Source organism: Mirounga leonina, unplaced genomic scaffold, assembly GCF_011800145.1.
Source record: "Mirounga leonina isolate KUSES-001 unplaced genomic scaffold, KU_Mleo_1.0 Mir_224, whole genome shotgun sequence".
Classification (NCBI taxonomy): domain Eukaryota; kingdom Metazoa; phylum Chordata; class Mammalia; order Carnivora; family Phocidae; genus Mirounga; species Mirounga leonina.
Window position 1 is genome coordinate 16828794 of NW_023270615.1, and position 27965 is coordinate 16856758.

Consider the following 27965-nt stretch of genomic DNA (forward strand, 5'->3'; position numbering starts at 1 on the left):
ATGGGCTGATAGAGCTACTCAGTTATAAGAATATGCTGCCTTTCAAGAAAAAGGAAGAATGATTGTGGGGGCAGAGGCACGAACATAGAGGTAGAAGCTGGAGGTGTGGGAACAGGGGCCTGTGGAGCCGTGGGCACAGACAATGCAGCTCCAAGCCATAGAGGCTAATTCTCGGACCTTGACACCAAATGAAACCTGTTCTCCTGCCTTCTTAACGTGTTTGGGACAGATGACCCCTTTATTCCTTCCATTTTCTCCCTTTTGGAATGGGAATGTCTATCCTGTACCTGTCACACCATTGCATTTTGTATGTGATCTTCTAGTTTCACAGGTCAATAGACGGAGAAGAGCTTTGTCCCCTGATGGACGATACCGGGACTCACCCACATCCCTTATCTGATTCTGATGACTTCGATGATGAGATTTGGGACTTTTTGAGCTACTGATGTGTAAATGTGGGTTAAGATTTTGGTTGGATGGGGGTGAATGTATTTTGCATGTGGGACAGATGTGAACTGGGTGGCCAGAAGTTGGACTGTAGTGGGTTGAGTGGTGGGACAGATGACTCCTTTATTTCTTTCCTGTCTACATGTCTACATCCTAAACCCTGGGACCTGTGAATATGGCCTTATTTAGAAAAAGTTTCTTTGTAGATGTAACTTAAGTTAAGGCCCTTGAGATGAGATCATCCTGGATTATTATGGTGGGCCCTTAATCCAATGACAAATGTCTGTTAAAAGGCACATGGAGGGCAGACAGAGAAGGGAAGGCCATGCAAGGACAGAGGCAGAGACTGTGGTTATGCAGCCACAGCTGAAGAAGAGACACAGAAGCTGGACGAGACAAGGAAGGATTCTTCCCCAGAGCCTTTGGAGGGAATGCAGCCCTCCCAACACCTTGATTTCGGACTTCTGGCCTCCAGAACTGTTAGATAATAAATTTCTGTTTCAAGCCACCCAGTTTGTGATCATTTGTCATGGCCCATACGTCTCATCCTATAAAAATATAGTTTCCAATGTAATTAAAGAACCAGCTGTAAACAACAACAAACTGGTGCAAGCCTGGGAAGATGGCAGAGGTCTGGAAGAGATGCCCTTTCTAAGCAAGACCTGAATCCAGAGGCAATCAGTGAACAGTCTGACACATTACATAAAATCTAAATTGTAGGTGTGACAGAAGACAACAGAAACAGCTAGAAAGAAACTGGGCAAAAATGTCACCTATAAAAGAGGAAAGTTGTAAGATACTCAGAATGTGGAAAGAGCTCCTGTAAATCCATAAGAAGATAAAAAATCACCAAAAGAAAAATGGGCAAAGAATATGAATTGGTGATTCACAGAAGTGCTACAAATGCCAATAAAAGTTGCCCAACCTGACGAATAACCAGAGGCATAAAAAAGAAAACTCAGTGAGGCGTTACTTAATCTCTATTAAAATGGCAGAAGCTTTAGGAAGATTGATTATATCCGTCAATGAGCTAGAGCGTGGCCACACTTCCAAACATTTTAAAGCAGTTGAGCCATCCTGGAGGACACTCTGGCGGTATTTACCGAAGTTAATGCTGTGCCTACTCTGTGACTAAAATCCCGCTTTGAGAAAGAAGACACATGCACATGAACGTTTGCCGCAGCATTGTTGGTAACACAGGAAGAAGCGGAGAACAACCTAAGTGTTCACCATCGGGAAACATTTAAGGAAAATGGAACAAGAAATATGTATATATAACACATTATTCCAAGACACGGTCTTCATTTTTTTTTTTTTAAGATTTTATTTATTTATTTGTCAGAGAGAGACAGAGCACAAGCAGGGAGAGAGGCAGGCAGAGGGAGAAGCAGGCTTCCCGCTGAGCAAGGAGCCTGATGTGGGACTCGATCCCAGGACCCTGGGATCATGACCGGAGCCGAAGGCAGACGCTTAACCGACTGAGCCACCCAGGCGCCCAAGACACGGTCTTCATTAAGATTAAAAACACAAGATTTATGGACAAATGGGGAAAACACTACAAGAAGAAATCAAGTTGTCGATCAATATTGGCCCTAGGGTCCCTGTTGGATTTAAGACGTCCGGTCCGAGGAAGTGTGCGCACACCACGTTTGCATGAGCCTACAAACGTTCCAGAAGATTCCACACCAAACTGCTGTATGACTTAATTCCCGCCAAGCGTTGGTCTATGCAGAACACATCGCAGGTGCTATAGAAGAGGCGGCTACTTTTATTTCTGTTTCTGTATTTTTTAGGATAACACATTCCTGAGTTACTTCTGTCATTTCGTAGTAAAGAGCACGTCTGTGATTACAGAACACTACCGGCCCAGGGCAGGGGCCACTTATTATTAACCCCTCCCTCCCGAGGGCCTGGCACGGGCCCTGGCACAGCACGGCGGCAGAGGAACACTTGTTCCCACCCCCCCACCCCCACCCCCGGCCGGCAGATGAGACCCCAAGGTCTACACCCACGGTCTCTGAGGCCCCGGCCTCCCGCCTTCCTCCAGCGCGCAAGCGCCAGGAGGCGGTGCCCAGCGCTCGCCAGCCCCGCCCCAGGCGCTACGACGTCACTGGGCTGCGCCGCGCGCTGTCTGACGTACCTGCGACCTGCTTCCGGGAAGGGAGCGCCAGTGGCTGAGTATGGCGACCGTCGCGGAGCAGTGGGTGCTGGTGGAGATGGTCCAGGCGCTTTACGAGGTGAGCTTGACTGCTCGAGCGGCCCACGACCACACCAGGCCCTTCCGGGGTGGGGCGGGTCTGGTGGGTGTGTGGCCTGAGTCCTGGGCGGGGTTGGCTGGGTCGCGTCCCGACCCTCGGCTTCTCCGGCTGGAGGGGCTCGCGGGGAGGCACGGGCGGGAGCGGGAGCCGAGGGTCTCCTTTGGGGCTCAGGAAAGAAACAGGTGGGAGGGGGCGCAGGAGCGAGGCTGGTCTTGAAAAACCGGAGTTGGGACTGATGGTAAAACGGGGTGGTGAAAAGAGAGTGGAAGATCTGAGTCTGGGAAGGTCCTAGGGAATTCAGGTCCTTGGGACTGTGGAACAGGTACTAGGGGACGGAATTGTTGTATGTTGGTGTTTGTTTTTGTCGCGGCGAGGGATTACGAAAGCCGAACGATAGAGGAATTGGGAATATGAAATAGTTTGTGATTCTCCCACATGCGTCCCGTTTTCTGTCTTGTGAAGATGCAACACTTCTTAGAGATTTTTAAAGGCAGAATAGTTACGAGTTTTGAAAGGCTATTTCAGGTATGTTCGATGATACGATAGCAGAACTTCAGTCTTAGAGAATGTTCATTCACTTGAAATGTGTCTACAGAGCTTCGCTACCCTGTCCAGTAGAACTTTCTGCATGTTGTGTGTCTGAGCTATTCAGTTTGGTAGCCACTAACCAACCACATGTGGCTAGTGCAAGTGAGGGGCTAAATTTTTCATTTAATTTAAATTAGATATGTATGTACACAGTTACATGGTAACTGGTGGCTGTGGTATTGGGACAGCACAGATCTAGACACTGGGGATAGCGCAGTGAACAAACAGGCAGAAATTCCTGTGCTTATAGAGCTCGTATTCATTTAAAGGGAATCTCAGTTTTCTTTTGATAATTTTCCAAAAACTGAACATAGCTGCTTACTGGCAGGGGTGGTGTCTTCCACTGCAAGACCTATCAGCACTTCCTGAAAAACAGTTGACATAACAGATGTGCTGTAACTGATGGCCAGTATTAGCCTAATTATAGTTACTAAGATAAGAGCCACTGACATTGAAGTTTTTTTAAAAAGTGAACAATTTTCTGTTCTATGTTGTTGCTTCCTTTTTTTTTTTCCAATTTAATTTTATTATGTTACGTTATTGCTTCCTTTTTGAGGACTGCATAACTGATCAAGAGTGAGGCGTTCTCTTGGATGAAACATTTCCAGGAAAAGAAGCTGCATTTGTGATTTTGATTAATTCACTAAACAATTAGTATCTCAATTTTTCTCAGGATGATTTCATTGTGGAGCGGAGATGCTTAGTGACTTGGGCAGATGCTTACCTACTAGAAAACAATTATTGAGAAAACCAAAATAATATTTTTTTTTCTTCAAGATTTTATTTATTTGTCAGAGAGAGAGAGTGAGCTCAAGCAGGGGGAGCAGCAGACAGAGGGACAAGCAGGCTCCCCACTGAGCAAGGAGCTAGACGCAGGACTGGATCCCAGGACCCTGGGATCATGACCCTGAGCCAAAGTCAGATGCACAACCAGCTGAGCCACCCAGGTGTCCCAAGAAAACCAAAAGAATATTTAGGCTAGAGTCCTTATTCTTAAATGGATTATTTTCAAGGGGGATCAGTATATTTAAAAATTATCTTAAAGAGAAATTTCCATTCTTGTTCCTAGTCTTGTTAGTTACAGTTAGTGTATAGAATTTGAGGAGTCTTATACCCAAAAGAGAAATAATAGTATGTGTATGTAACATATGTATGTAGTTAGAAAGATAATTGTATAGTGACTTAGAAGTTTACCTATGAATTTGTCTGCGGTTTTCCTGTCTCCACATTCTGGAGTTCTTTTTTTTTAAACTATGGTGAATCACCTTCACTTTCTTTTTGTCTAATGTTTGCAAATAATTTGCATTTACATTTCTAAATACCTCTTTAAATGACTTTCCAGTGACAGCCTATTGGAGTAGACCACTGTGTAACTGACTGGGGTTTAGTCACTATCTGGAACCTTCCACATGCACTTAGTGTGTCTAGTTGTGCAAAACAGAACAGTCAGCCCAGCCTTTATCTTGGAAATGTACAGTTGAGAAGAAGACCTGGCATGGATGATTTCAGTAAGGTGCCTTTTTGCCTATTGACTTGGAACACACTGCATACTTTTGGGGAACTGCTGTAGAAAAAAACCCTGCCATTCCTTTAGGCATTATAAAGTCTTTTTTCTCAGCCATGTTCCAAGAAGGATTTAAAGAGGCTTATCAGGGATACAGAAAATATAGTAAGATGTGCAAAACTCTAAGAATTGTGGAAACTGAAGTTCAGATAACTCTCCTAACTTATCCATGGTACACTGGGGTGGTAGAAGGCTAGCAAAGCTGTGAAATGTTGGTTACTGCCCTTTCCCACCAGTAGAAACATACATTATCTGAAGGATCTGATGGTTGGTATTGTTTCACATGTTGGGATTCTGCGTCCGATTTTATTTTAAGAATTAAATTTCTTTCCTATAGAGGTTTTAAAGCTGTGCTCTTAGAGATTTTTCATGTGAAAGAGAAATTGCCGACTATTAGAAATGGGGAAAGGACTGAGTAGAAATGAAAGGAGTTTTGAAAATAAATCTTAATGAGTAATAGGTTAAAGGTCATGGGAGGCAATATATATGAATGCATTACATTTTATGTGCAGATTTGGGAAGTGTTTATTTCATTTCGTTTTTGGTTTTTGACTCATTCTTAGGCTCCTGCTTACCATCTTATTTTGGAAGGAATTCTCATTCTCTGGATAATCAGACTTCTGTTCTCTAAAACTTACAAATTACAAGAACGATCTGACCTTACAGTCAAGGTAAGAAATTAAATCTCTGTCATTATTCAGTGTATGATTACAGTTGCTACAAATTTCCAAAAAGTATTTGTGGTGGCTCACCTATATATGTTAAAATATTTTCTGTAATGTAAAAAAATCAAGGGAAGGGAAATACCAGGGAAGCAAAATACGGGGAAGCCAGGGGTAAAGCAGATACCCAGAGGAGCACCTTGCCACAGAGCGCTGCACTTTGTGAGGGAAGCAGCAGTCCTGGGAAAGACGGTAGGAGGGAAGCATGGGCAGCAACAGGGTTTCGATTGTCAGCGCACAGGGTGACGTGAGCTGCTCAGGAAGAGCACCACTGTTTCTGAAACCCAAACGAAAGTTTTCCCTGTGTTCTTCATAAAGGAAATTCGGAGTTGGAAAGAATCCTCCCACCTCCCCACCCCAAACTGAATTTTGATACGTTCTCTGTAGTAAGGGACCCAGCCCAAGCCAGGCAAACCTTAGGAAGCAGAAGTGTCTAGGGGACCCGTGGCACTGCCCACATGGAGTCCTGTTTGCCTGAAGGATGAGGGGGCTTGTGGAAAAGAAGCTTATCCTTCTCACTCCGGTGGGAGCACCTAGGAATGGTGCCCCAGTGCAAGAGGGAAGAGCGGTTCTGACCGCACCATGGTTTCTGTCACTCGGATCCGTTCCCTGTCCAGCCTCTGTAGCGCTGGGCCAGGATGCTTAGAGAAACCAGTGACTGTGAGAAAGGTTTTTCCATGAAAATCTGTACAACTTTGGTTCACAAGGCATCACTGAGTACAGCGTGGAGTTGGGGTAGAATTAATGCAGCAGTGTGGCGATCACTTCCCGCATTGCACTGGCTGGCTGCCGCCATCCTGATCGTTCATATTAATCATAAGACGGTCAGGCAGTGTCCCCCAAAGGACATGAAGCACATGGTTCTTAGGGCAAATATAATTTGGAAACCTGGCTAAAGCAGAGTAGGGGATGTCTTTTTATATGATTTCATTTAACCTTTACTAGGCCAGTGGATATTTGAACCTGTTTGGAGAGATGCCCTCACCTTGACCATAGATCCTTCCTTCCCCCACTGTTTTGTCCTGACTACCTTGTGGGATTAGTGTGCCATGGAACACTCTGGATAGCACTGCAGTAAGATTGGGCCATCCAGGGCAAAGGTCCTGTCTCTGTTTTTTCCCTTGGCATTTCAGAACTCCTTGTGAATGATCAGGTGGCTGGTTTCTTTTTAAGATCAGCTTTTTAAGCGGTTGATCATTCCTGGTATTTTTTGAGTTTTTGTTTATAAAGCTGGCAGTCCACACATAAATACATTTTTTTTTTTTTAAAGATTTTATTTATTTATTTGACAGAGACAGCGAGAGCAGGAACACAAGCAGGGGGAGTGGGAGGGGGAGAAGCAGGCTTCCCGCTGAGCAGGGAGCCCGATGTGGGACTCGATCCCAGGACTCTGGGATCATGACCTGAGCCGAAGTCAGATGCTTAACGACTGAGCCACCCAGGTGCCCCAATATATACATTTTTTAAAAGAATGACCAGACATAACTTTAGAGTAATCCTCTGAAAGCTGAACTTAGCAAGATTTAGTAATCACAGACATCTTACCCTCAAAGCTGTGGAAGAAAAAAAACTGTGTTTTTAAAGCTTAACTTCTGGCAGCATAGATGCAGTGCCCTTCTGTTTTACGGATCTGCAGTCTCTTGAATATGAGGGGATCTTGAGTTGCTTCTGACTTCTGGCCCATGGTCACAGGTGGACAGTGTGGGTGACATACCCCGGCCTCGCGGGCTGCCACGCGGTCACTGGCAGAAACAGATGAGCAATTTACTGGTTGCTTTGTAACGGAAGTGTGGGAACCAAACAGTCGCTGTCCGGTGACCAGCACCCTGCTGTATTGTGTTTCCTTCTCTCCCGTAGGAAAAGGAAGAATTGATTGAAGAGTGGCAGCCAGAACCTCTTGTTCCTCCCATCTCGAAAGACCATCCTGCTCTCAACTACAACATTGTTTCAGGGTAAAGTGGTTTGCTTCTCGAAGCAAACCTTTTTTTATATACTACGTGCCCTTCTAACGGGTCTGTTTCTGGCTGTATTTCTCCTCTGTCGGCTTCCTATAGGTATACTTGCCAAACCATACAGAGGTTTGTGTAGTATTTCTTTTATAACAGAAATAAAATATTCAGAAATCTCTGAAGATCAGAAACTCTCTGCTTTAGTGCCCAATATATGACTCTCTATTAAGGGTGTATGGATATTTTTTATAGTCTCCAATTTGGGCATTGCAGTTTGTCCCTTTTTTCCGTTCAAAAAAAAGAAAAATCGGGCGCCTGGGTGGCTCAGTTGGTTAAGCGACTGCCTTCGGCTCAGGTCATGATCCTGGAGTCCCTGGATCGAGTCCCGCGTCGGGCTCCCTGCTCGGCAGGGAGTCTACTTCTCCCTTTGACCCTCCCCCGTCTCATGTGCTTGCTCTCTCTCATTCTCTCTCTCTCAAATAAATAAATAAAATCTTTAAAAAAAAGAAAAGAAAAGAAAAATCTTTTTTTGCGGAATAATACATGCTCCTGATAATACTTCAAATAGTGAGACACACTTGAAATGAAAAGCAGCACTCCTGCTCTTTCTCAGCTTGATTGTTACTGATTTTAGATTCATAGTGGGCTCCCTTCGTAGCCAGATATTAATAGTGTGCTCACACTTCTGCTTAATGATTAGGTATAGACAGCAGCACTTGACTTTCACAGTTTGAATTCTGAAACTTGACCTTCCTTGTGCTGCCTCACTCCCTGCTTCCAAGGTCTGATCTGTCTTTGTGTTTACTTCTTCTGTTGCTAGTCTTTGCTTCACCATATATGCTTTCTTAAATTAAGAAATATTTTAATTTTACAGGAACTATCTGACCCATGTATACCCACCATCCAGAATAAATAGGCATTAACATTTTGCTATCTTTATTTCAAATCTACCTTAAAAAAAAAAAAGAAAACATTCCAGATATAGCTAAAGAAATGCCTTCCCAGCTACCACTTAACTCTTATCTGCCACAAAGGACAACCATTATCATGAAGTTGGTGGCTGGCTTTCTTTCACTTACGTTTATACGTTTGTTTGGGGTATTTTTTTTTAAATTTATTTATTTATTTATTTATCTTAGGGAGAGAGAGAGAGAGTGTGCCCAAGAACAGGCAGGGGCAGAGGAAGAGGGAGACAGAATCCTAAACAGGCTTCACGCTCAGCACAGAGCCTGATGCGGGGCTTGAACTCAAGACCTGGTGATCGTGACCTGAGCCAAAATCAGGAGTCGGACACTTAACTGTCTGAGCCCCCCAGGTGCCCCTATATTTATACTTTTAACACATATCCCTGACACCATGAAATTATTCAGTATTTTGTCTAAAAATATGATGCGGCATATTCTCCTGAGTGTATCCTTCCATTTCTGGTCTGATGTAAGGGAAGCTTGCATTCTTCACTCCATGGGTTTCTGTGGTCATCAAAATTTTTATGGGTTCCGAACTCAGACTTACTCATCATCAATGCTGTGGTTACGAAGTCCTTCCCTATTCCGAGAGGTCGAATGTGCCTGTTTCTGTATGGTGGTCAGCTATCCCAGCATTCTTAATTGAATTGTCCGTTGTATACCTACTGAACAGAAATTTCCCTTTTTTTTATATACTACGTGCCCTTCTAACAGGTCTGTTTCTGGCTGTATTTCTCCTCTGTCGGCGTATTTGTCTCTCCCTCTGCCAGAACGTCATATAAATAGCACAGCTTAAGAACAAGCCTTGACTAGAGTGAGCCCTTCACCTCCTTGTCCTTCAGAATTGCTCGGGCTACTTGCAGCTCTATTCTTCAGTGTCAGTTTCAGTTTAACTGATCAAGTTTGACCGAAAAACAAGTTTGGGTTTGTGACTAGCAGTGCACTGATTTGGATTCATTGGAATCTTGCTGATACTGAATCTTATCACTATGTGCCTGGTGTATCACTTTGGTCTTTTGTGTCTTACAGTAAAGTTCTGTATTTTTCTTCATAAAGACTGCTTATCTTTTTTTTTTCCCGTCTACTTTTTACATTGAAATAAGAGTAGATTCACATGTGATTGTAAGAAGTACTACAGGGAGATCCCACTTACCCCTCATCAGTTTCCGCCCATGGTAACGCCTGCTTAACAACCAGGACATGGATGTTGTGTGTCTTTTAATGGATTTGTCTCTGGGAACCAGAGCGTGTTCGTTTCTCCTGTTTCTGTGTTACTGCGCTGGCTAGGACACCTCCCATGCAGTTGGATAGGAGTGGTGACAGGAGCCTCCGTGTCCTGGTGGCTTCTGAGAGATGACCTGTACCAAGTTATGGGCCTTCCTCTCTCTTCTCAGTTTGCTAAGGGAGCTTTTTCGTTAGTTTTTTTTTAAATCAGAATGTTAAATGCTATCCCATGTTTTCCTGTATCTGTTGAGATGGTGGTATGATCTCTCTGCTCTAGTCAGTTACTATGTTAAATTATACTCATAGGTTTTTTAAATGATGCATAGTTGTAAGTTTTTATGAGCAAGACTGCAGCCCATCATGCCACCCTTCCTCACCCCAGATTCCCACTCTCCAAGTAATCGCTTTCTGTTTCTGGGATTTACCTGTATTTTTCTAAGGAATGTGCTTATGCTGTTATTTCTTGGTGGTGTCCTTTCTTTTCCAGTTTTAATTTTACCCATTCATTGCAGGAGGTAAGGACTGGCTCTCTGAAAACACACCCACACTCCCAGGCTGTAGTCATCCCTCCACTGACTTCATGTGGTCGAGAAAGGCGGCCCCTGACCTGGGAAAGGCAGCAGCCTGCTGTGGCCCCCGGCTGTGGTGGGGCTCCCTGGGCCCCCTTGACAGGACATCCCCTGCAAGCCACACGCAGGCCCCTGTTCCTCCCTTCTCCCCAGCACAGATTTGTTATTACACCAGGTGGCCCTGGATTATTTAGTGTTGACACTTTTGTGACCACATTAGTATCATTCATGAGTTAAGCTTAGCATCACCTTTTTTTTTCAGTATGTAGACAATTGTAATTACATTTTTTCCCTTGTATGCTTTTGTTTTCCTTGTTTCCTGCTTGCTTGCTTGCTTGCTTGGCTCTCCAAGTCAACCTAATTCATCCTGTCATCTGCCTCCAGGAGCGTCAGTCTCCATTCAGAATGTTCCCATGTGTGGGGTTCATTTCCTGTCTTCCTGAAACCTTTGTCCTGCCTTGGCCTGACTGGTGCTTGCTTCCTGGAGCTGCCTCCCCGGGTGGCCCAGGCCCTCCCATCACTCTAGGCTCAGGAATTCCCTTTATCCCTCTCCTGCCTTGGCCAGCTCTTTCCCGGCTTCCTCCCTCCCATTAGAGTCCACATAGCCTCCTGAGGAAGGGCTATGAAGGGTACATTTTTTTGAAAACGTACACATCTTTTTTTTTTTTTTTTTAAGATTTTATTCATTTATTAGAGAGAGAGAGCACAAGCAGGGGGAGCAGGAGAAGCAAACTCCCCACGGAGCATGGAGCCCAATGTGGGACTCGATCCCAGGACCCTGGGATCGTGACCTGAGCCGAAGGCAGATGCTTCACTTACTGAGCCACCTAGGCGCCCTGAAACCTTACACATCTTAAAATTGTTTTTTATTTTACTTTTTTACACTAGAGTGATTGTCTTATCAGTTCTTATTGATCTTTTTAGACACCTCAGTGTCTGGTGATCCTTAGCATCTATATTGTTTTCACTATATAGAATATTTTCGTAGTAATTAACAGCATTTTGTAAACAGTCTGCAAAAACCACCAAAAAATCTTGAAGCCTGTTTTGCTGTTGTTGATAAATTTACTTTTCAGTGAATGCAAAAGTGCTGTTCATTCAGTACCGAGTTAACATGAGTAACTGAATTTACTTACCTTGGATAGATTTTTTTCTTTCAATAACAGCCTTATTGACATACAATCCACAGACCATGAAATTCGCTTTTTTTTTTTTTTAAGATTTTTATTTATTTATATGACAGAGAGAGAGCACAAGCAGGGGGAACAGCAGCAGAGGGGGAGGGAGAAGCAGGCCTCCCGCTGAGCAGGGAGCCCGATGCGGGGCTCGATCCCAGGACCCTGGGATCATGACCTGAGCCGAAGGCAGATGCTTAACAGACTGAGCCACCCGGGTACTCCGAAATTCGCTCTTTTAATTCACCGTGGTTGAGTGGGTTTCAGTATATTCATAGAGTTGTGCAACCGTTGCCACCATCTAATTTCAGAATGTTTTTATCACCCCGAAAAGAAATCCCACACTCACCCTCATTCACTCCCCACTTCCCCCTTTCCCCAGCTACTTTCCCCTGACACCTACTAATCTACTTTCCATGCATTTGGCTGTTCTGGACTTTTATATAAAAGGAATCATGCAGTATGTGGCCTTTTGTGTCTGATTTCTTTCATTTAGCATCATATCTCCAAGGTTTGTCCACGTCATAGTAGCATATGTCAGTTTTGTGGCTGAATAATAAGATATTTCACTCTGAATATATCACATTTTATTTGTACATTCATTAGTTGATGGACGTTGAGGGTTGTTTTCACTTGGGAGTATATGAAAGGAGAAAAATTATGTATGTACATCAACTCCCATGGGTATTTGTGTACACATTTTTTTTAATTTTACCCTTCTTTTTAAGATTTTATTTATTTGAGAGAGAGAGCGCGTACACAAGCAGGGGTAGGGGCAGAAGCAGACTCCACACTGAGCTGAGCAGGGAGCCCGACGCTGGGCTCCATCCCAGGACCCTGGGATCAAAACCTGAGCCACAGGCAGATGCTTAACTGACTAAGCCACCCAGGTGCCTCTGTGTACACATTTTTTCTGTGGACATATGTTTTTATTTCTCGTGAGTATACACCTGAGAATGGAATTGTTGAGGTTTGTGGAAACTTATTTGGAGGAACCACCAGTCTGTTTTACAAAGTGGGTGAATCATTTTCCATTCCCACCAGCAATGCATGAGAGTTATAATTTCTCCCTGTCTTGGCCAACACTTACTGTCTAGATGAGAAGTGATAATCCCCCTGTGGTTGGGATTTGCATTTCCCTATGATTAATGATGTTGAGCATCTTTTCATGCACTAATGGGCCATTTATATGTCTTTTCTGGAGATTAACCTACTTAAATCATTTGCCCATTTTTTAATTGGGTTATTTGCCTTTTTATCATTGAGTTATAAGAGTTCTTTGTATATTTGGATACCAGTCCCTTATCAGATATATGACATGCAAATATTTTCCCCCATTTTGTGGGTTTGTCACTTCTCTGACAGTGTACTTTGAAGCACAAATGTTTCTAATTTTAATGAAGTCCAGTTTATCCGTTTTGTTCTTTTGTTGCTTGTGCTTTTGTATTAGATCTTAAAATCCTTCCCTAATCCAAGATTACGAAGATTTACTCCTTTGTTTTCCAGGATCAGGGCTCAGTGTCCCATTTTTCATGAGCTGGATTTATATTTGATTCCTGTTTTCAGCATGGCCCCATCCCTCAGCTATCCTTAGGACTTGAGTTTATATTCAGGCTTTTCCAGAGAGTAAGTCTCCTGTCTTTCTGCAGAGCAGGAAGGGGATCTGAGTGAATTGCTGCTGCCTACAAGAAGGGTTCCAGGCTGTCCCCAAGCTCAGAGGGAGCCGTTCCCCTAGCGTGGGGTCATTTTCCAGGAGTTGTGGCTGAGCTGCTCACTGCCGGCTCCCGTGCAGCTTTCTCTCTGGTCTCTGACTTCTCAAATACAACTTGTCCATTTGTTAACTGTCATCTCTCCTTGCATCCTGGTCTTAGTAGCATCAGATATTTACACCTTGGAGGCATTTTATGTCCCATTAGAAGGGACCAGAGGTTGATGGGTTTTTCCTTCATTCTGTTTTGTTTACCAGAAGCCACTGGTAGGTTTTCCTATTAATAAATAGTTCTTACATTCTTGGAATAAGGCTGTTTGGTTAGTTGTTTGGTTTTTTTTTTAAAGATTTTATTTGACAGAGAGAGAGAGAGCGAGAGCAGGAACACAAGCAGAGGGAGTGGGAGAGGGAGAAGCAGGCTTCCCGGCGAGCAGTGAGCCCAGTGTGGGGCTTGATCCCAGGACCCTGGGATCGTGACCTGAGCCGAAGGCAGACGCTTAACGACTGAGCCACCCAAGCGCCCCTGTTTGGTTAGTTTTTATACATTGCTGGTTTGTTTTGCTAATGTTTGGGATTCTTAACCTTTATGTTGAAGCGTGAGTTTTGTTTCTTTTCCCTTACTGTGCCTGGTCCAGTTCGGGTATCCCATATAATTGGTCTTACCCTTTTCTTAGCCACCATATCATAGGCATGCTGGCAACACTGACTCTGCCTCTGGCCCTCTGTCTTCGTCCTGCCTGTGCAGTGACCTCCCTCATGGCTCCATGATCCAGCCCCGTGGAGGTTAATGTGTGCCCTGACCAGAAGGAGGCAAGGCTTGTTCTGATCTTCCCTAAAGAAGGCACTTTAGGTAACTGGTCAAGATCACTGGCGTGCAGAAGGCCCCACTTTAGATAACTACCCTGTGACCTCACCCCCATACCCTGCGCTCCGTAAAAGCCAGGGGTTAGGCTCACCTGGACTGGGCCGAGAGTGGGGGCCCAGGGTGGGGGCTGAGGGTGGGGGCCAAGGAGGCTGCGCACTGCCCTACTGCCTCATCACCCCGTCAGTACGTTACCCCGAACAAAGCTCCGTGAACACGATGGAGTGGCTGGCTTCGGTTTTCCGTGTTGAAGTGCTTTCTCAGTCTGGAGGACACTTTCCTGAACCTCCTCCGCCTTCTAACAAGTCTGCATTTGTTGTGTTGTCGGTTCTTTCGAGCCTCGATTTTTCGTCCTGAACTTCATGTCTTCAGTGAGTTCTTCAAGCTGTTCGGGTGTCCTTCTTGAGTAAGTTTTAGTTACTGTCATTTAGTAATTGTTCATTTCTTCTTACTGTTTTTGAATGTATTGGCCTGAAGCAGTTTCTAGGACTTTGTTGGTCTGCAGATGTAAAACATACCCCCCTTTAGGTACAGACGTGTATGACGGCACATCTGCGGGGTCGCGTTTCCCCCGTGGGCAGTGTGCGTTTGCGTCCCCTCGCTCACTCAGCTTTGCCAGAGGCTTGTCTTCTGACTCAGCTGAGGCTCCGTCTTGGTTTCCCCACGTGGGGCCTTTCTTATGGACACAGGTGCTGACCCTGTCCTCCGTCCTACTCCGGTTAGCGCCCACACAACGCAGCACTCTGCTCTTGGGTGCTTTATCCGTTGCCTCCTTTCATCCTCCCCCCACCCCCCCACTCAGCCCCCCCACTGAAATACTTCCACCAAGCTTTCATTCATCATTTGATGTCATATATTTCTAAATTATTAAGATGATATGTTTTATTATTTTTATTATGCATGTATTGTTAACCTTAAAAATAGTTGTTTTAACCAACAAAAATGGGTTTATTTGGGAATAAAAATTGCAATTTGGGACCAGCAAGTTATGGCTAAACCATAGGCAAGTCCAACAAAGAAGGGAGAAGAATGTTATTTTCTGGAGAAGGAGGAAGCTGTTGAGAGGCGTTGTTTTAATGAAAGTTTATTGGAGAGAAGCAAGATTTCAGGGCAGTGAGGGTTTGTCACAGGCTGAGTTGCAGGGGTGGTGGATCTCTTGTAGGCGATGCAGTGTCCATCTCTCCCAGTTGGGGCCTGTAATTGAAGATTTCTTCCCTGTGAGGGGCCTGTAATCCCCAGTTCTTCCTTGTGCCTGACACTGAGCCAAGCTGCTCCCCCTACTAGCCTCCCCTGCAGCCTCCCCTCCAGCACCCCGAGTCTGCTTCAGTGAGGTTTCCCAGTGTTAATTGTCACGATACCTTTGAAATCACATCTTAATGGTTTATGAATGTATTTTTTTAAGTTTGTGCTCCAGACTTCATTGTGATTTTTTAATTCACACTCATTTTTTTGAACATATGTTTGCGTGCCCATTGTGTTCTAGGGATGTGCTGAGCACATACAGTAAATCAGTCTTAGTTCTTCTGCGACAAGACAAGCCAAGAGTGAAATAAGTAGAATGTTAGCTGGTGTTAAGTGATAATGAAGAAATCTCAAAGCAGGGCAAACAGAAGAAGTGGGAGGACTGGATGTACTTCTTGTTCATTCCTTCTGACTGCTATGTAGGATTCCATTGTGTACTTAGCTGCTTTCCTCATGATGGATACCTAAGCTGTCCCCCTCCCCACTGCAATACAAAATATGGTGATTGCTGGCCCCTTGTACAGCTGCTTGAGTCTCTCTGGAGCCAGGCGTGGGGTTCTGACACACGCCTGTCTGATTTCCCTGTGGGGCTTCTCTACATGGTGATCCACCCATCTCCATTCCCCTGAGTTAGGATATGGGGACCAGTTTCCCCGTAGCCCTGCTTGGCAACATTGTTTTATTTTGTATTTTTCTGATTATCCGAGCCTTTGAGTATCATTTCATCTGCTTACTAGCTGCTGGGGTTTTCCCCTCTGTGAATGCTTCTTCACATCTTTTACCTCTTTTTTTTACTGGATTCTTAGCGTGTTTTTTGATTAGCAAGAATCCCACATACCATGTAGACTTTCATCTGGGTCTGTTTTCAATACAATACTCTGTACGTTAATTTTAAGACACACATTCTTGTTTTTCCTATTTTAAGATCTCTGAAATGGGGATGAATCTTAGGGTTGCTGAGAACCATTGTCAGCGGGGGGTGTCCTTGCCTGTTTCTCCATGAATTGGTCATTGCTGTGCTTACTGCCAGCACTTCAGTAGAGTTATGAACACTGCTGTCAGGTAAATCGGTGGGTGGCAGGAGAGAGGGCCAGACTCCTCCGAGCCAGTGAACAGAGGCTGCAGTGACTGAGGCTTTGAACAGCCTTTGTCAAAGTGCTGCTGCCTATGGATAATTTAGCTTACTTTTAGAAATGTGAGTCTATCGGGGGAAATAGGATTTTAGTCCAGTGGGAAAATTCCAGCATCAAAATTTGAGGCATGGGGGACACTAACCTGTCAGGTAACCTCAGAGATGATGGGGGAGCATCCTCCTACACGACATGGGGTACTCCTGACAGCAGGGAGGAGAATATTGTAGGAACACCTGTGAAATCCATGCCTTAGCAGCAGGGAGAAAACGGTCGAGACTCAGGTCAAGAGGTTAGGGATGTGTTGACTGATTTATGTTACGTTTTCCCTTTTAGACGTGCAGACGTAGTGTGACAGAAATCTGTGTCTAAGCATACCTAATAGAACTTCTAATTAAGTGTAAACTCAAAAAGTGTTAGATCACAAGAAAATATCATTATGTTTTCATTGGCACTGTTTTCCTTCCTTACTTGTAGCTAAAAAACAGTGATGGCATCTTAGATTCCGTGAAGTACAGTAAATATCACCCATCTGTTAGCTTTGTCTGTGGTGTCATCACAGAACCAAAATTCTTTTTTTTTTTTTTTTAAGTAGGCTCCACACCCAGTGTGGAGCCCAACACAGGGCTTGAACTCACAACTCTGAGATCAAGACCTGAGCTGAGATCAAGAGTCGGATGCTTAATCAACTGAGCCACTGGCCGCCCCAACCAAAATTCTTAATTTTGACTCCTATTCATCCATTTTGGTCTCGCTCTTTGTGTGTGGAGGGACTTGTTTAGAAATCATTTCTAGGGCGCCTGGGTGGCTCAGTTGGTCAGGCGACTGCCTTCAGCTCAGGTCATGATCCTGGAGTCCCGGGATCGAGTCCCGCATCGGGCTCCCTGCTCGTCGGGGAGCCTGCTTCTCCCTCTGACCCTCCCCCCTCTCATGTGCTCTCTCATTCTCTCTCTCTCTCAAATAAATAAATAAAGTCTTAAAAAAAAAAAGAAGAAGAAAGAAAAGAAATCATTTCTATACTCCAAGGTGTCACAAGGACATTTTTCCACATTTTCTTTTGTTATCTCTTTCAAAATATCTTCTAGGTTTTTAATATGTCTAGAATTCACCTTTGTACCTATTTATCCAACTTTATTTTTTTCCATAGAAAAAGAAATGTGTGTGATTTGGTAGTTTGTGGGGCACCTGCTATCATTTTCCAGGCATTTGTATACACATGGTTCTCCTGAGATCTAGAGTCTTTCATTGCTCTAAGTGCCTGTTCTCACACTGGTACCCAAACCATTGTTAATGTGGTTCTGGAAAAAAAAAAAAAAAAATGTGGTTCTGTAATCCTAGTCTCCTGTTAAAAACACTGTCCTCCTTATTTTTAAGTTCACTTTATAATTACTGACTCTCACTAATAGTGAGGTGGTGGCTTTCGATTGGAAAGGGTTTTATTTTCCGTCCTTCTAGTCCTCTGATGCCTTGATTTTGGAGTTGTCTTTGTAGGTTGGCTTTCTTTGCTTCTGCGAGAGACTCTGAAGGGTCCTGTGCTCCAGCCTCCCTCGTGTGTAAGTGCTGGGTGTGACATACCTGCAAGCCTGCACAGAGCTCGCGTGTGAACCTTCCGTTTCTGCTAGGAACTGCCTTCCTTCCCTGCTCCAAGTGCCGACAGAAGCAAGATCCCTGTACTCCTACGTCATGATGCCTCTTGACAGCTTATTAGCTGTGGTCAGGGGCTTTGGGCGTACTTTTTCTTGATGGTTTGATTTCTCTGCCTATTAGCTTTTGTAGAATGGCCTTGACTTTTCCAGCAGCAACCTTTAATACAGACTTGTCTCCACGGCTTTGTTTTTTCATCTCTTGGTGAGCACCAGCACCTCCATACCAGGAGGATCGGGACACTTAAGAAGGCCCGAGAGGTAGGAAACTGACATGGTGGATTCAGAATCAGAGCAGGTGTTTGGGGGGAGAAGAAGCCCTTGAGGCCATAGGGAAGAAGGAAGGAATATTTAGAGAGCACCTCTTAATGGACCACGCACTTTTATAGCAATTTACCCTGAGAGATGGGTTCTGTCCTGACTGCGTAGATGAAGAAGCAGAGACTCACAGAGCCAGGGAGGTTCCCCGAGCTCCTGAAGCCAGGAGGAGCCATAGTGCAGGTGGGGTCTGCCTGCCTCACTGCAGCCCATGTGTTTTTCCGGCAGTGCGCCTGCCTTCTCTACAGGTCCACCTGCTTCTGGTGGTCATTCTCTTCCTTCCTGGGTTTCCCAGCGTCTTCTGTTTCTCTGCTCGAAAACCAGTTCTGTGAACCGGTCCCGAGGGCAGGGTTGCCCAGCCTTCTCTGGCCTCAATGCGTCTTCCAGAGCGGCCCGTGGGCACAGCAGCGCGGGGGACGCAGGAAGCAGCTTCGTGCCACAGCCCTTGCCCTTGCCCTTGCCCTTGCCCTGTGCCGGGCGCTCTGCCGGTCTCTGAGCCACTCTCTCACGGCTTCCTTCAGCCAGAAGAGGCCGGTTGTGACCAGTTGGCCCCACTAGCTCGTGACCTGCGGTTTGGCCCCGTGGTTTTGCAGTCTGACCTCTGGGAGTATTGTCAGCAGAGCACTTGGTCATCTAAAGAGCCCGTCTCCTCCCAGCCCAGCTGAGGCCTGGGCTCCCGTGCTGCTGGCCACCTTGTTCCTTTGTTTCTCCCTGGGGGTAGGGGAGGGATCCCTCTTCACGTAGTATTCCAGCACTAACAAGACCTGGGAGACATCCCACTGCCTGCTGTGGTGTCTCTCTGTAGTTAACATGTATTTGTAAACTCCTTAACTGTAAAGCCATAACTTGCTCTGCCCATTCTTGCTTTTGATCTTGATGTTTTTATATTTCCTTCCTGTTTGGGCGCCTGGGTGGCTCAGTTGGTTAAGCGACTGCCTTCGGCTCAGGTCATGATCCTGGAGTCCCGGGATCGAGTCCCACATCGGGCTCCCTGCTCGGCAGGGAGTCTGCTTCTCCCTCTGACCCTCCTCCCTCTCCTGCTCTCTGTCTCTCATTCTGTCTCTCTCAAATAAATAAATAAAATCTTTAAAAAAAAAAATATATATATATATATTTCCTTCCTGTTTGTCTTATTCCAGATTTTTCCCCCCCAAGGTGATTCACTTCATTTAGCTACTTCTTTCTTTTTTTAAAATTTTATTTATTTATTTATTTATTTATTTATTTATTTATTTATTTATTTGGCAGAGACACAGCGAGAGAGGGAACACAAGCAGGGGGAGTGGGACAGGGAGAAGCAGGCTTCCCGTGGAGCAGGGAGCCCGTTGCGGGGCTCGATCCCAGGACCCTGGCATCATGACCTGAGCCGAAGGCAGACTCTTTAACTACTGCAGCTACTTCTTTCTTAATGAGTTTTAAAACCAAATAAAAGATTTGCCATTTATCTGTGTTGGAATTTTAGCTCACTTTTTTTTTTTGAGTACTGCAAGTTAGCCTAATAAGAATAGAATTAGTGACTGATTTGTAATATACCACTTTCTAATTTTACATTTTAAAAATAAGAGGGGCCCCTGGGTGACTCTCGGTTAAGCGGCTGACTCTTTTGATTAAGGCTCAGGTCATGGCTTCAGGGTCATGAGATCGAGCCCCATGGCGGGCTCCGCACTCAGTTCCAAGTCTGCTTGAGATTCTCTCTCTCCCTCTGCCCCTCCCCCTGTTCCCGTGTGTGCACTCACACTCTCTCTCTAGAAATAAATAAATCTTTAAAATAATCAGTCAGTTAGTTAGAAGAGAGAGCTAGTGACTGGTGTGCAACTAGGGTAGAGTGACATCACTTCTGTGTCGCTCAAATATACCACTCTCCTCTCTTTCCCCAGCCCTCCCAGCCACAACATTGTGGTGAATGGAAAAAAATGTGTCAACTTTGCCTCATTTAATTTTCTGGGATTGTTGGATAACTCTCGGGTCAAGGTAAGTAACACCTACCGAAGACAGCACGATTACTTATGAAACTGGGCACGAGATAAAAGACAAATGCAGAACATCGGAAAGGGCTCTGTCTGCTGGCCATTTGCCATTACTCTTTCTTGGCAGACTGTGACCAGGGTTTCGACAAAGGGTGGGCAATCAGGATGTCTGGTGTGTCTTAGCAGCAGTGACATCCAGAGACCCGTGTGAGCCAGCCCCAGGTAATAGTCAGAGGTGTGCCTAGGAAATTGCTCTGTCTCCTGGGAGGTTGTGAGCCAGTGAACTGTTCTGAGGAAAGACTTATGCCCAGAAATACCAAAAATCATGAAGGCCTTGAGTTAACCACATTTGGATAATTAAACTAATATAACTTTTCCATGTTTGAAGTTCTGTCCCTAAATCTTTACATGTGTCTGCTCTTTATATCCTGTTAGAATTGCCACGGTTCTAAGGAAGGAAAGTAGTGGGGGGGGGGGGTGTTAAAGAATAGGAAATGTCAGTTTTGAACCCTGAAAGATAAATTATTAAAGACCTGAATTTTCTTCCACAAAGGCAGCAGCTTTGGCATCTCTAAAGAAGTATGGCGTGGGGACTTGTGGACCTAGAGGATTTTATGGCACATTTGGTATGTTTCTGCCATCTTTTTCAAACTGCCTAACTGCTTTTTTTTTTTTTTTTAAGATTTTATTTATTTATTTGACAGCGAGAGGGACAGTGAGAGAGGGAACACAAGCAGGGGGAGTGGGAGAGGGAGAAGCAGGCTTCCCGCCGAGCAGGGAGCCCGATGTGGGGCTCGATCCCAGGACCCTGGGATCATGACCTGAGCTGAAGGCAGACGCTTAACGACTGAGCCACCCAGGTGCAGCTACTTAACTGCTTTTAAGGATTGATTCAATTTGATTTCAAAACTCCTTGGAAAAGATAACCTTGATTAATTGTGATGTGGAGTGGGTGAGTGCTTTTTGTGTGAGGTGCACCAGTCCGGGACTGGATGTCGCTCATGGAGGAAAGGCCTTGCTGCCTCGGGGGCACCATGTCAGTAGGGCGGAGCCTGAGCTGCTGTTGGTTGGCTCCCCAAGGAGAGTAGGAGGAGGAGACCTGGTTTGTTTCTGTCGTGCATGACTGTTGGAAGGGGAAGGGTCCCGTTGCAGGTGGCTCCACTCTTCATAGTTCTGCAGGACCCTGGTTCCTCCCCGGCCCCTTCCTCTAGTGCTGAGGGCACTGTCCTTGTCCGCGAGGGTGCAGCCAGGTGGCAAGTGTTGGGGGGAGCAGGCGTGCATGGCCGTAGTGCCCCTTGAGGCAGGCAGGGGGCGTTGCACGTCACTGCCCACGTTCTGTTGGGGAGCCCAGAACCTGGGTCAAGCCTCACTGAGTAGACTGGGAGATGGCCTCAGCTGGGCAGCCACCTCCTGCAGGAAGGAAGACAAGCACAGATGGGGGTAGGGGGTGGGCCAAGGACTCGTAATGTGGCTCTGTTCTTTCTGGAATGAAGCGGAAGGGCCATTGATTTCCAGCTACATACTGGGATGAGTGTGCTTTCAGACACTGCAAAGTCCCTAACGAAGAGTCCCCAGAGAAAAAGTCGTCAAATAATTGCTCAAATGAATGTATCCCTGGAAATAACTTTCTGGCTTACACATGTCAGCACGTGGGGAAAATAGAGTCCAGGGAAGTCTCTTCTGCCTTCTGTTCGAGTTTCCATTTCTAGGCCTTTGTGTGTGTGTGTTTCGCTTAAACAGTTGAGGTGTTTTTATGTAAGGGAGCACCTTTCTTTATTCCTTAACTAGCTTACTAGTTAAATTATTCGTATTGGAAACCGACCACAGAGTAGGTGTCCAAGCCTTTTAAGCTGGACAGGATCTGAAATATCTTGCGTTCCAGCATCCCAGCCCTTCAGAAGCAGCATAGAAAGTTCAGAGAGGCTATGTGACTTCCTCACGGTCACACAGCTCATTAATTTCAGCCTTATAACTAGAAGCCAAGTGTCCTGACTGCCAGTCTTAATGGCAGGATCGAAGACTTACAGAGCACCGATCAGTCTTCCTCTTTGCCCCAGTCTAGTGCAAACATGGGTTGTTTGCTTGGTTTTTATTGGTAAGGAATTATATCCTAGATACATAGTATTAGAAAGCTAGGAAAGACATTTTTTTATGGGTTGTTTGTTGTAATCCGATCAAGACTCTATGGTTTGCTTGCTGGGGTTAAAAAAAATAACTCTCTTAAAAGCTTTTCTTTCTAGGGGATTTTATTTTCATGTGTGGCCTTGGCTCCTGCTTGGGAGTTAATTTGAGAAAACAGATAGCAGATTTATTGCTAAATCAAGTCATGAAAAGAAAAGTTTCAACTCTTCAAAACCAGTTTTCCCAGAGCTGGTAAAATAACCCAGTCAGCTTTCTGTTTGGATCCCCTGGAATATAATATGCAATAATAGGTTGTTGTGTGCTTCCAGATGTGAGGCCTTTAGTTAATGGTTTTTAAGTTTATATTCTTGACTGAATAATTCAGCCTGTGATATAAGCTTTGGAAGGTTATAGAGAATGAAAGTTGTCTCCTCCTCCACCATTATCACACCCCCCCCAAAAAAAGACAGCTGCTATCAGTAGTTCCTTATTAATTCTTCCAGAGACTTTCTTCAGCAAATGAAAACGCTTCCATACATACATTTTCCATCTATTTTTAAAAAAATGGTAGCATAGCCCACATGTATTCTGTACCTTGCTGTTGGAGTGAGTTTGTTTGAAATTTAAATTGGATTTGGATTTTCAGGGGTCTTAAGCAGACTCCCCACTGAGTGCAGAGCCTGACGTGGGACTCAGTCTCATGACCTTGAGTTCATGACATGAGCCGAAATCAAAAGTCAGATGCTCAACCAACTGAGCCATCCAAGGGCCCCCCCCAAAAGGTTATTTTTAATTTCATCTTTTTTTTTTCTGGGAGTAACATTCAGGCATCTATTTTCAAAGATGAAAATACTTCCTTATTTAGCTCTTTTCCCAACTTTTCAAAAATGAATGTAAATCACTAGTAAAAGTAAATTTCTTTATTAAAATGTTCTTTTTTATTATTTCATAGTAACATATTAAATGACATAAGATGATTAATACAGAAGAAGTCAAACAATGGTTGAGTTAAAATTTGTCTAGTTTCTTAGGCTGAATGTTCTCCTGCCTTTGGTAAGTAGAAATCCACAAGTTCTTCTGATAATCTTGTAAGGACTATATGGTTAGGAGTTTTTCCACCTTCTCATTTTATTGTTAGAATGTGTGTTTGAGAATGGAGCGAGAGGATTTGTCAGGTTAGAGAGCGTACTTTCCTCTGTGCACTTTGATGCTTTCTCTAATCCAACTTCTTTGTTTTCTTTGAATACATTCAGATCTCTTTTGCTTGAGGTTTATCACTGGTTTCCCAGGATGCACTTTGCATGTACAATGCCTACTTGACTTCTTGTTCTTAAACTAAATCAGAATTTAGTCAGTGGCAGGATTTCATGGTGAGGGATAGTGGCATTTAATTGTGTTCAAGAGCCATTAGTAAAAAGTAAATTGTTCAGTTGTTTATTTTTCAAAATATATTCTTTCTTTTAGAGCAGTCAACTGAATCATGACTGCATATCTTACTAGGAAGAACGTTTGGTCATAAAGGTCCTAGATCTGCCACTACTTACCGGTCATGGGATTGTTTTTGCAGTGTAGGAAGGGGACAGTCCTTGTTTGCACAGATTATAGCATTTTGGCAAGAATCACATAAGATGCTGCACTTAAAAACATTTTGGAAAACATTCAGCCCTGTATTTATGTTCTAATGAGTGCATAAGTGATATTATTGGTACTTTTAAGAAAAGTTGTCCGAGTCTCAAGGGTTTAAAAAGAAAACAGTATATAACACAAAATATAGAAGCCTTAATAAAAAATGTAGTTGGTTGTTTTTAAACTGTTCTAAAGTTGACTCTTCTATAGTCTTTCCTTTGGAAGACAACCAAGAAAGCCAGAATACCTCTTAGCAGAATAAAAGAGGAGATATATAAATGGGAAGCTGAATGAACAAGTTACTGTAATATAAAGTTCTTAAATATCTGGGATTTAGACAACTTAATTAGAAAATAATGTAATTGCTTTTTTCCTTTTAAAAGAAAACCTTTTATTCTACAAATACTGATTTAATTATACAAACACTTAAACGGTGTATTGGTTTTTCCATGCCAGATGTTACTCTGAGTGTTTCATAGGCATTGACTTGTGTGGTTCTGGTAACAATCCTTTGAGAATGGTCTGACTGTTACCAGTTTGACAGAGGAAGGACCTGAGAGGCACGGAGGAGTTTCAGGCCTGGCCTGGTCCACACCTGGTGAGGCAGGAGGCCAGATCTGGAACCCCCTGCGACGACTGCCGTGGCCAGGCCCCACCCTGGGTGCCAGACATCCTGTACCGGCCTTGAATCCCTTCTTTTAGGTTCTGGTTAGAGAACAGGTGCAAGAAAGGGCAGCGATGGCTGGGAGGGAAACCTCCCTCCGTGACCTCTCCCCTAGTTTGTTCCTAGCAGTGAATCATAGGATGTGGTGCTTCACTTGCACTCTGTGCGAATCTGTGGCGCCAGTCGGTGGAACAGGTCGTCTGTACAGAAGACAGACATCAGAAGCAGGGGAACGGGGCCTGGCACTCTTCCTGTTGGCTGCCTCCCCTTCCAGCTTGGGCTGAGAGTTTTTTCACTGCCCAGAGTAGCTGTCACACATCAGGAGAAGTTACGCAGCTCTCCATATCTACCTGTCACAAAACCTGCTTTGCAAGGCTGCTTTCAGCTAAAACCCAGTGTCTTCAGGTACGAGGAGAAAAAAAGCCAGTCTTTGTTAAACTTTTGGGAAAGGCAACAATCAGAAAGTCATTTGACTTACTGTAGATTCTTCTTAACCACTTCATGGCAGTGATGTAAAAACAGTTAATGAGTATGTACAACAATGAGAATGTTTCAAGCATGCCATTTTCATCAACTGGGTAACTAACGCTAAAGCCCTGAAATTAAGCCAAGATTGTTTTACTTTCTCATCGCTCATCAGTGAAAAAAATGAGCCCTTTAAAGTGGAGTCTACAGAATGATTTAAAATCTTTTTCGTAGTTAGCAAAAATAGTTTGTGTCCATAGCACATATTTTGTTTTTGAAATGGAGATACTGGATGAGAGCAGTTCTGGGGCTCGGATTGTCCGTCTGTTAGCTAAATCATGGAGATTTGGGGTAGATAGTCCCGATTTAGAGGCCACATTGTCATTTGTAGAAGGGGGACCTGCCCTCATTCCGATCAGAAGTGGGGGTGATGGGGACTTGCCTGTAGCGCTCTAAGGAAGGGGCAGGTGCTCCTTGCTCAGCGTGGGAGGTGCCCAGTTCTCCAGCGTGTGGCGGTTTTCCCCGAAACCTCCAGCATGTGGCAGAGGGCGGGCGGTCAGGGTCAGGGTCATGTCCTCTGTGCTGGTGATGTCACAGGTCTGATGCTTGAAGACCTAAGCACCCCTTTGATACCATTTTGATCAAATGGGATGTAGTCATCTTAACTTTGTTACTATAAAATCCCATCCTTATTTAATGTTGATGTCATTCTGTACAATGACTGTGACCTTTCGGGAATGGAAATCAAATGGCACTTCCTGTGCTTTTTGTAATCGATTATGTTGGTGTACATTTTAACTATAAATAGGAAGAAGCATGTTTGGTCTTTTATGTATACGCGTCTTGGAGGATTGTGAAAATGCACTCTTTATCCCATTCCGATCAAGTAATAATAGAAGAACGGACTTGTTAAAAATATATTGTAGGAAGTAGTTAGATGAGGGAAGTCCAGTAATGGTCTCAGTTAGTCATTTATTAAGCAAACATGCAGTGACTGTCACGTAAAGACAGGTAGTCTGGTAAGCACAGAGTCAGGGAGAAAGACCAGGTTTGTGCCACCGGACAAAGCGACACAGCTGAGAGAGGCAGGTAGCAGCTAGCATGGAACTCCGGAACTCCGGATCTCCACGCCCGGAGGGACGAGGCCAAGTTGAGCCCGCGGTCTGCTGGCCCCTTCTACACTCAGAAGTACAACACGTGCACCGTGATTTCTGACCGAAGACTGAGAGCACTTGGTTGTGAACTGAGGGAGCGGGTGGGAACTAACCACCGAGTAAGAGGTGGCAAAAGAAGCTGAGCCCCAGTTTGATGGCAGGAGACCTATAGTGAGGAATCGGAGAATTGAGCAGCAATACCCAGAAAATAAACTAAAGCCCACTTTATGTATATGCTCCCCTGACCCTGGACAGGGCATGTGGCAGAAATCTGATTTAGGTCCTGCTGTAGTGAAAAGAGCTAAAGGAAGTTTGAAAAGTCCTCTTCTCGGGGCGCCTGGGTGGCTCAGTGGTTAAGCGTCTGCCTTCGGCTCAGGTCATGATCCCAGGGTCCTGGGATCGAGCCCCGCATCGGGCTCCCTGCTCGGCGGGAAGCCTGCTTCTCCCTCTCCCTCTCCCCCTGCTTGTGATCCTGCTCTCACTGTGTCTCTCTCTGTCAAATAAATAAATAAAACCTTTAAAAATAAATAAATTAAATAAAAGTCCTCTTCTGTCCTGGGTAATGCCTCATTTTAGGACCACTTTGAAGTTTTCAGGTTCAAAGGTGGTCTGTGCACTGTTTATTCTAGACATCGCTGGGCCCTCCCTGCCAGGGCGCGCAGCCTCGTGGCTGAGCCTGGGAAGGTGAGCAGTAGTAAGGAACCACAATAGGAGAAGGAGAGGTACCAGGTTAACGGGCACGATCTATTCCCGCTGTCACATCAGCATTCTTCCCAAGGGGCTTCTGTAAAATACTACATTTCTCCTTGTACTGTACATTTGAAGTCCCCAGTACACCTAAAAAGAAATTCAGACAGAAAAGTCAGTGCTGCCGAGTGAGCAGGTGCCCAGGGGTGTGCTGGTACAGCTATCAGAGAAGGGAGCACCGGCTTGATGCAGAGTATGTGGGGTTCTTTTACTCGTCGTTTTCCTCTTAAGAGTTGGCTAACCGTTGTCTTCATGTCTGGTGTGGTACCTTCTGCTAGAATGCAAAAAGGCTTTAATAAATGAATGTGTCCCACATTGGTGACGCCTCGGGGTGGTGGGTTGAGGGAAGTTAAAGCAGGTAAAGTCACTGAGCCTTGTATTGGCATGCTAGAGTGACGTGGAAGCAAAACCCAGTATGGACAGAGGAGTAGCTGATTCCATTCACAGGTTTGAGAAATCATTTTGGCCGAGAATCATCTAAACAGATCTCATAATTTATAACTCAGAACAATTTTATTTTGGTCATAAAGTGACAGTAATACTAACTCAACTGCTTAATTATTTTCTTTATTCTTTATTTAAAGAAAAAGAATGAGAAGATGTTTTAACCATTTACGTCTTATTATAGATGTGCACTTGGATTTGGAGGACCGCCTCGCAAAGTTTATGAAGACCGAAGAAGCCATTATCTACTCATACGGCTTTGCCACCATTGCCAGCGCGATCCCTGCTTACTCTAAGAGAGGGGACATTGTGTTCGTGTGAGTAACTTCACCTGTGTTTCTGGTCACGATTCCTTTGGACGTAATGGTGATCTTCCTGGAGAATTCCTTTGTTAGAGGTTATCTACCTTAGGT

At 44.6% G+C, this 27965-nt stretch overlaps 1 protein-coding gene across 2 annotated transcripts in view; it reads left to right on the forward strand.

Moving 5' to 3' along the window:
- Positions 1-2593: 2593 nt before the first annotated feature.
- The window catches only part of SPTLC1 (serine palmitoyltransferase long chain base subunit 1), a 55530-nt gene continuing 30158 nt past the window's right edge, over positions 2594-27965 (forward strand). For both annotated transcript variants that reach the window (XM_035029177.1, XM_035029178.1), the window contains exons 1-6: positions 2594-2684; positions 5421-5528; positions 7437-7531; positions 20242-20335; positions 20885-20957; positions 27737-27869. In XM_035029177.1, coding sequence (XP_034885068.1) covers positions 2628-2684; positions 5421-5528; positions 7437-7531; positions 20242-20335; positions 20885-20957; positions 27737-27869 — 560 coding nt within the window. In that variant the 5' untranslated portion in view covers positions 2594-2627. The remainder of the gene's footprint in view (positions 2685-5420; positions 5529-7436; positions 7532-20241; positions 20336-20884; positions 20958-27736; positions 27870-27965) is intronic.